Raw genomic sequence first — 9,105 nt, forward strand, 5'->3', positions numbered from 1 at the left:
TCCCATATCTTTTTCCATTACTCCTCCAGCTTTCCAATAGGGCACGTTTGATCTCCATGCCCCAGTGCCTGTATATCTTATTTTCCAGTTACATGTAAAATAATATTGAAAATAATATATACGTATATATATTTTTTTAAACATTTGATTTTCAAACTTTGAATTCCAGATTCATTTCCTTCCTCCCTTGTCACCCACCTTTACTGGGAAGATAAGCAATTCAATATAGGTTGTACATGTGTAGCTATGCCAAACATTTCCATAGTAGATATATTGTAAAAGACTGACTATATTTCCCTCCCTCCTATCCCACCTCCCACTTGTTCTATCCTGTACTTTGATCCCATCCTTTTTCAAAAGTGTGCTTCTAACTTCCCTCTCCCCCAATCTGCCCTCCCTTCTATCATCCCCCTTCTCATTCCCTTCCCCCCCTACTCTCCTATAGGGTGAGATACTAGTGTGTATGTCATTCCCTCCCTAAGCCAAATTCAATGAGAATGAGGTTGACCCATTCCCTTTTGCCTTCCTGTTCTTCCCCTCCATTGTAACCATTTCCCCCTTACCTCTTCTATATGAGATAGTTTACCCCAATCTGTCTTTTCCCATCTCCTCTCATTATGTTCCTCTCTCACCTCTTAATTTCACCTTTTAAATATCATCCCTTCCCATTAAACTGGTCCTGTGCCCTCTATGTATGTATACCCGTGCACATATATACATACATTCACATACGTATTTGTATACCCCATATACCCTCCTATATAGACATATATATGTATGTGTATATATATATATGTTTGTGTGTGTATATATATATATATTTCTATTCCCTTCAATTATTCTCATACTTAGAAAAGTTTCATAAGTTACAATTATCATTTTTCCATGTAGGAATGTAAATAGTTCAACTTTGATAAGTTCCTTATGATTTCTGTTCCCTATTTACCTTCTCATACTTCTCTTGCTTCTTGTATCTGACTGTCAGATTTTCTATTCAACTCTGATTTTTTTCATCAAGAATGCTTGAAAGTGCTTTATTCCACTGAATGACCATATTTTCCCCTGAAACATGATACTCAGTTTTGCTGGGTAGGTGATTCTTGGTTTTAATCCCAGCTCCTTTGCCCTCCGGAATATCATATTTCAAGCCCTATGATCCCTCATTGTAGAAGCTGCCAGATCCTGTGTTATCCTGATTGTGTTTCCACAATATTCAAATTTTCTCTTCCTGGCTGCTTATAAATTTTTCTCCTTGATCTGGGAATTCCGAAACCTGGCTATAATATTCCTAGGAATTTTGTTTTTGGGATCTTTTTCAGGAGGTGATAGGTGGATTCTTTCAACCTCTATTTTGCCCTCTGTTTCTAAAACATCAGGGCAATTTTCCTTGAGAATTTCTTGAAGAATGATTTTTAGGTTCTTTTTTTGATCATGGCTTTCAGGTAGTCCAATAATTTTTAAATTATCTCTCCTGGATCTATTTTCCAGGTCAATGGTTTTTCCAATGAGATATTTCACCTTGCCTTCTATTTTTTCCTTTGTTTGGATCTGTTTAATAGTATCTTGATTTCTTATAAAGACACTAGCTTCCATTTGCTCCAATCTCATTCTGAAGGAATGAGCTCTTGAGAGTCTTTTTCCATCTGGCAAATTCGGCTTTTTAAGGCATTCTTCTCCTCATTGCCTTTTTGAGCTTCTTTTGCCATTTGAGTTAGTCAATTTTTTAAGGTGTTATTTTCTTCAGTCAGGTTGTTGACTCTCATTTCATAATTTTTTTGCATCGTTCTCATTTCTCTTCCCAATTTTTCCTCCACTTCTCTTATTTAGTTTTCATAATCCTTTTTAAGCTCCTCTGACCTGTAACCAGCTCTTATTTTTCTTGGAAGCTTTTGGTGCAGTAGTTATGACTTCATTGTCTTCCTCCTGTTCCATGCTTTGATCCTTTTTGCCCCCAAAATAGGAGTGTAAAGTTGGGTTGCTCTGTTTGTTTTGCTTCCTTTGCCTCTCATTTTGCCACTCAGTTCCTTGACTTTTGGGCTTTTTGCCACAGTAGGACTCTGCCACCAGACAGGGGCGCTTTGTACCAAATGTTGAGGTTTTCTCAGCTGCCGGAGGTATTAGTTGGGTACCTTCTCTGAAGCCTCCACATGCTCTGACAAGTTGGTCACATACCCCAGGACCTCCACCCTAGACAGCAATCCAGATCCAAGCAGGTTAAAACAAGAGCATTTACCCCTCGGGATGGTTGCTTGGTCCCCCTACACTGTGCAGGCCAGGAGCCGAAGTTGCCATGTGGCAGTGGCTGCGTGGCCATGGCACTTCAGCGGCTTCTCCCTCCAGTGGATAAAGGCTGACGGCACTCCCAAACTATTGGATCCCAAAGTCCACACTGCACTGACCTCTCACTTTGTCCTTAGCATCTTGGGTTGATAATTCTGGAAACCACCACAGCTGCTGGTGATATGAAGTCCCTTCAGCCAGTGGCTGGTCAGGCCCGCCCTGGGGCTAAAACCTCAGGCTTGCAGGGGGCTGGGCTCAGCTCCCAGAGCGCTGTGCTGGCCCTTGCTGCCAGCCTGCTGGGCTGTCCTCAGTGGGAGGTTAGCTTCTCTGTGGCTTCTGTAGCTCCAAAGTTTGGTCAGAGTCATCTTTTACATGAATTGAAGCCAGAGCCCTGTGGAAGTCCTGTTTCTACTCCATCATCTTGACTCCGCCCCCTCAAAATTGTTTTGCTTTTGACTACCACCTCCCCCAATCTGCCCTCCCTTCTATCAGTCCCTTCTCACCCCCCCTTCCCAGCTTATTTCTCTTTCCCCCTACTTTCCTGTATAAGATAGATTTTTATACCCAACTGAATATGTATGTTATTCTCTCTTTGAGCTAATTCCAGTGAGAGTAAGTTTTAAGTACTCTTCCCTACCTATCCTGTATTCCCCATCTCTCTAAAAGCTCTTTCATGCTTCTTCTATATGAAATAATTTACCCTATTCTACCTCTCCCTTTCCTCTTCTCCCAGTGCTTTCTTCTGTCTCACCCCTTAATTTTTTTGGGGGAAGGGGACATCACCTCATCATAGTCAATTCACACCCATGCCCTTTATCTATACATATTCCTTCTAACTGCCCTAATGATGGAGTTACATATATCATCTTCCCATGTAGGAATGTAAACAGTTTAACCTTATTGATTCTTTTATGGTTTCCCTTTCCTGTTTCCCTTTTTATGCTTCTCTTGAATCTTGTATTTGTTTGATTCAGCACTGGTATTTTAATGAATGTCCCTTTTACTTGATAGGTGATTCTTGGTTGTAATACTACCTCCTTTGCCTTCTATTCCAAGCCCTCCAATCCTTTAATGTAGAAGCTGCTAAATCTTGTGTTATCAGTAACTGCAAGTACCCCAGTATCCCCAGGGTGGCTGCCTCCACAGGTTCCTAGATCTGCTTTTCTAAAGGAAAACAACTCAAAATGGGTTAACAATCTTGCTTTAATCAAACATGTCATTTACCTAGTTCAGAGGGAAAAGGTCAGCACCCCAAACTTCAGAGTATACAGACAGAAGTTACAAGCAGAAGTTACAAGAAGACAGAGAAACAAATCAAAGAGACAGGCCTCCAACTGTCTGACCATTACTTCCATACCTAGTCAGTTACCAGAGCGCATCAACATCTGGGTTTTTCAAAGCTGAGGGCTCAATGGGTACCCAGAGTCTCATCTGGTCAAATCACACAACACTTCTGAAAGTGAGCCCCAAAACAAAGACTCCCATCAGGGTTTACATAGCCTTCTCCTGGCTCAGAGAATGTCACAACCTTCTTGACCCACTGCCCAATAACAAAGTATCAAGGTGTGGGTGTTCCTGAAAAATAAGCCTCCCTCAACAGGCTCTAGGTGCACTTCAGCCTATCAAAGGGCCTAAGGGCAGGGAAAATCTTAAATTCCCATTCCCATATCCTGACTGTGGCTCCATGATATCTGAAGTGCTTCTGTCTAGGTGCTTGCAATATTGTGTCCTTGACCTGGGAGCCCTGGAATTTGATTATAATATTTTGGGGAGTTTTCATTTTTGGGTCTCTTTCATGAGGTGATCAGAAGATTCTTTCAATTTTTGTTTTACCCTCTGGTTCTAGAATATCAGGGCAGTTTTCCTTGATAATTTCTTGAAATATGATGTCTAAGCTCTTTCTTTTTTTTTTTTTATCATGGTTTTCAGGTAGTCCATTAATTCTTAGATTATCTCTCTCCAATTTGTTTTCCAGATCAATTGTTTTTTCAACAAGATATTTCACATTTTCTTTTTTTCTTCTGTTCTATTTTTCATTCAATAAAACAATGTTTTCTTGTTTCTTGATGTCTGATGGTATCATTAGCTTCCACCTGCACAGTTCTAATTTTCAAGGAGTTATTTTTTCCAGTGAACTTTTGTACCTCTTTTCCATTTGGCCAATTCTATTTTTTTAAGGAGTTCTTTTTTTCATTGAATTTTTGTACATCTTTTTCCATGTGACCAGTTTGTCTTTTTAAGGAGTTCTTCTCTTTGGTGGACTTTTGTGCCTTTTAAAAAAATCATTTGACCTATTCTGTTTTTTTTTTTTTTTTTTTTTCAGTTTTTTTTTTTTTTGCCTCTTTTACCAAGCTGTTGACTCTTTTTTTTTTTATGATTTTCTTGCATCACTCCTATTTATTTTCCCCATTTTTCCCCTACTATTCTTATTTGATTTTTAAAAATCCTTTTAGAGCTCTTCCAGGGTTTCTTTTTAGGCCTGAGACCAATAGACATTTTTCTTTGTGTCTGTATTGTAGATGAAGCAGTTTTGACTTTATTGTCTTCTGAGTTTGCAATTCGATCTTCCCTGTCACCACGATAACTTTCTATATCAGTTTCTTTGTTGTTGTTGCTGTTTGCTCATTTTTCTAGTATACTGGACTCTTCTGGGATGGAGGTTTTTGTGCAACTATTTATAACACTAGTTCTGGAGGCCTATAACTTTTCAGTTCTTTCAAGGTGGTATGATCTATGGAAAGCTGTGTTTACTGTTCTCCTGGCCTATGCTCTACTGTGACATGTGAGTGACATAAGCATTCTTTACTGCCCTGGAATCAGGGTCCCTACTCCCCTGTGGCTTCAAGCTTGGGTGTGCTACTGCTCCTCCTCACTTTGGGACCATGAACTAGATATATGTGTGGGCAACAAAACAGAGTCTTGCAGCCCATGCCAACAAAGGGACCCCTGCAATCTGCAGTTGTCCAACCTCCTTACCTTCTATGGGCTGAGAGTTCCAGAAGCTGCTGCTGATGACTCATACAGTTTCCCCTAAGGCCTGCTGCTATGTTCCTAGACTGTGCTCAATTCTCACTCTGGTGTGACAGATCTTTACTACCAAACCTTCTAAGTTGTATTGGGCAGGAAAATTTTTTCAGCCCATCCTTTTCTTGGTTCTGCTGCTCCAGAAATCATCTTGAGGCATTGTTTTAAAGTCGTTTGGAGGGGAATTTGGAAGAACTCAGGTGTCCCTGCCTTTTCTTCACCATCTTGACTCCTAAAAATTGTTATTTCAAATAACCATTAATGGACTTTTTTAAAGCATGAGTTTGATAAGTTATGTGAATATTACTGTTATCAGATGTGTTTTTAAGAAAATATCTTTAACAACAAACCTGCATAATCTAGACAGTGGTTTCAATTAAAACTCAAATGGACATTATTAGCTTATGAAATTTGTGTAAAATTGAATTTTACATTTGAGATTCTACAAAAAGGTACAAACTTGGTAAAGATGATCCTTTTAATATAGCAAGGTATAAAAAGCAAGAGAATTCCTAGTTCATTATGTATGATGTGCAATCAGTCACTTTTATTTAATCTTAGTGACATCTGTTAATATGATTAGCATTCTAAAAACATATTCCTTTGTTTAGGTCTCAAGATGTCCAGCCTTGCTGTAGAACACTCACTCCAAGAGATGTCCTAGCATGTACAAGGCTCAATTCACATCTTTCTCCACAACCTAGAGATCTATCCCTACAGAGGTGTAGGGGAAGATATGAATTGAGCCCTTCATGGGTGTCGTTGCAACCATCACAGAATACCATTGGAACACAGAGCCAGGCAATAGGGGTCAGGTAATTGCCATTTAAAAAAAAAAAAAGAGTCTCAGTATAATTTTAATCACTTTGAAAAAAATGAAAGGAACAACATTAGAAAAATTGTATAAGTTTAGGAAAATTTAAGGAAAAAACATATTTACTAATGATTATTAAAGACTATATATTTAGGCAATGAGTATATCTAAAGTATTGTGTTCAGTTCCAGGCACATTTTAGGAAGGGCCTTGAAAGTGTGTAAAGATCATGTAAGGAAAATGGCAGAATTTAACCACCTAGTCATCTAGGTGATATAGTGCTGGACTTGGGATCAAGAAGACCTGAATTCAAATCCAGCCTCAGCTGTATGACTGTGGGCGAATCACTTAACCTTTGCCTGCTTCCATTTCCTTATTTGTAAAGTGGTGATAATAGCACCTACCTCCCAGGATTGTTGTGAGGATCAAATAACATATTTGTAAAGCATTTTCCAAACCTTCAGGCGCTATACAAATGCTAGCTATTATCCTGGAGAAAATAAGACTTAGGGGAAATGATAGCTGCTTCAAGTATTGAAAGGGGTGTCATGTGAACTTAGTTCTTTTTGACTCTAATCAGAAATAGGAGCAGAAAGGACTTAGGATTGTTGTAGGAAAATGCTTTCTAGTGATAAGAGATAGCCAGAGGTGGTCTGCAGTGCCCCAGAGGGTAGTGGGCTCCCCACCAGATTTGCAAGGAAAAACTAGATGACAATTTATTTGGGATGTTGAAATTCAGGTATTCGGTGGACCAGATGGCCTCTAGGATTCTGTAATTTGTTAGGAAAACAGGAGTAAACTATATTGGCAAATTTTTGTGTCCCACAAAAGCAGTGAAGGTGTAATGGAAACACCTATTGAGATGTACCATTTCTAATAGTAAAAGGAAGTGATTTGAATAGCACCACCCCCACCCCTACTTTCCTTTCCTTGCACAGTTGCCCAAGTCTAGTATCAGCTTGATAACTCTGTTGTATTAATTGATCTTTATGGATGACTATAATTTGTCTAGTCATATTAAATAAGATCCTTTGTCTTATTAAGCTGGGCCCATTTTGGTTTTCTTTCTTGCTTTATATAAGTTAAGGAAATAATCTATAAATATTATTAATGTTGATTTTTATTTTCCTGTTAGATCTTATGGCAAATATGCTGAAGGGCAGCAAGGACAAGACTCACTATTAAAAGAAAACCACAGTGATATTAGCACTGTTGAGCATTGTGCTTCTGAAGCTGTCCTTGAGTTTCCTTCTGAAATGCACAGTGTATGTGTTGCCTCACCTTTCTTAAATAAAGATCAAGAAGCCAAGGTAGTGAACATTCTTAGCAAAATGTTGTGTAATGCATACTTTCTACCTGTATTTGTACAAAGTACTTATCTTGGAAACTGTTCTGTTGTACTTTAATAATTGGTATTAAGTAGGAGTCATAAGCTCTTTGTCCAATATTTGGTTCTGCTGCTGATTACCCAGGTAACTGTATCTGTTATTTCTTTAGGACAGAGAACTCCTGCATGAAGAACCTCTCTACTGTTGCAGTTAGGCAGCTCTTACTGTCAGAGTTGTCTAAAGTATTTAAGTGACTTGTCCAGGGTCATATAGCTTGTGCCAGATGTGGGACTTGAAGTGTCAGGTCTTCCTGGTTCCAAAGTTAGCTCTCTTATCTACTATAATCATGCTGCTTCTCCTTATTAATTGCATATTAATCTTTCTAAAATTTGATTTCTTTGCATGTGAAATGATATTAGCATCAAAAAACAATCAGTAGACATACTGGAAGTTTACAAGCCTTCTGGTCTAGGACTCAGTTGTCTAAAAGAAAAACAAGTTGCAGGGAACTTAGTAGTTCAATAAGAAAGTTAATGAATCAGGAATGTTGTGAATACTACCACTTTTTAAAAATTTAGAAAGGATTTCAAACTTCTTAGACTGGTTTCAGCAAGCACAGTCACTAAGGAGAATCTAAATTTGTGATTCTTCCAGTGCCAAATAACATAAGTACAAAATTCAGTTTGGTCTCCCTGCTAGAGGAGTTGAAAGGATTAGATTATCTTCCAGCCATCCAGTTTATCATGGAGAATAATTTTTTTTTAAAGCAATCGGGGTTAAGTAACTTGCTCAAGGTTACATGGCCAGTTATTTCTGGGTGTGGTGCTAAGTATCAGAGCCCGGATTTGATGCCAGGTCATCCCAACTCTGGGGCCGGTGCTCTTACTTGCTGTGCTACCTGGCCGCCTGATTTTTTTTTTAATGGATTAAGTGCTTTAAGTAGAGGAAAAAGAATCCCAAGAGGCAGAGGCAAAGTGGTTATTAAGATATGACACATAGAAAGAAAAAATAATTATACCCATTAGCACATATCACGTAGTAAGTTTGAGTCTTTTCCCTTAGAGTACTGATCTGTACTCCCTGGAGAAGTTGCAGTTTCTTCTGCTCAAGTCTTAACTATATAAACACTTCCATTTGGTACAAAATTAAGTTGTTTGGTTGTCTGTGTGTGTATGTGTGTGTGTGTGGGCGGGGGGGTGATGTGTGCAGTGGCAGGAGAGAGAAACCTATTAATCGGTAGGCTCCAGTTATTCTTAGAAGATAGTGCAACAGTAGTGGGAACCTGGGAGTAGAGGTTTGATCAGGCAAGGGAGTAGCAAAATAGCCTTTACCCTCAAGAAGCATTCTCAGTTCACCTCCCACCCCCATCATCACTGTGTCTGTCCAGGAGAAAAGATCCAAGACTTCTAGTTAGTGCTACTCAGGCAGCCTTACATTGTTGACCTAATGTGACTAATACGGGATGTGCACACTAGGCTCTACTTCCTCCCCTCATGATGTATTTTTTCAAGGATCAGCAAAAACTTACCTTGAGTGGTAACCCTAAATCTTCCCTGATCAAAAGAACCTAATTATAATTCTGTAAAACTTAACATAAGTCTTTGAACATAATTAGTTATAACTCAACTGAAAATCCTATTTTTTCCCTTTGCTTTTCAG

At 38.9% G+C, this 9,105-nt stretch overlaps 1 protein-coding gene across 10 annotated transcripts in view; it reads left to right on the forward strand.

The window, feature by feature from the left end:
• Positions 1–9,105, forward strand: part of KANSL1L (KAT8 regulatory NSL complex subunit 1 like) — a 171,006-nt gene that overhangs the window by 160,181 nt on the left and 1,720 nt on the right. For 7 of the 10 annotated variants that reach the window (XM_069075237.1, XM_069075238.1, XM_069075229.1 and 4 more), the window contains 2 exons: positions 5,916–6,119; positions 7,254–7,428. In XM_069075237.1, the coding sequence (XP_068931338.1) occupies positions 5,916–6,119; positions 7,254–7,428 (379 nt within the window). The remainder of the gene's footprint in view (positions 1–5,915; positions 6,120–7,253; positions 7,429–9,105) is intronic. The other 3 variants (XM_069075234.1, XM_069075236.1, XM_069075232.1) reach the window with 2 other exon arrangements.

This window comes from Petaurus breviceps, unplaced genomic scaffold, assembly GCF_028583685.1.
Source record: "Petaurus breviceps papuanus isolate PSGF00001 unplaced genomic scaffold, PetGlider_PUasm1.0 90903, whole genome shotgun sequence".
NCBI lineage: Eukaryota > Metazoa > Chordata > Mammalia > Diprotodontia > Petauridae > Petaurus > Petaurus breviceps.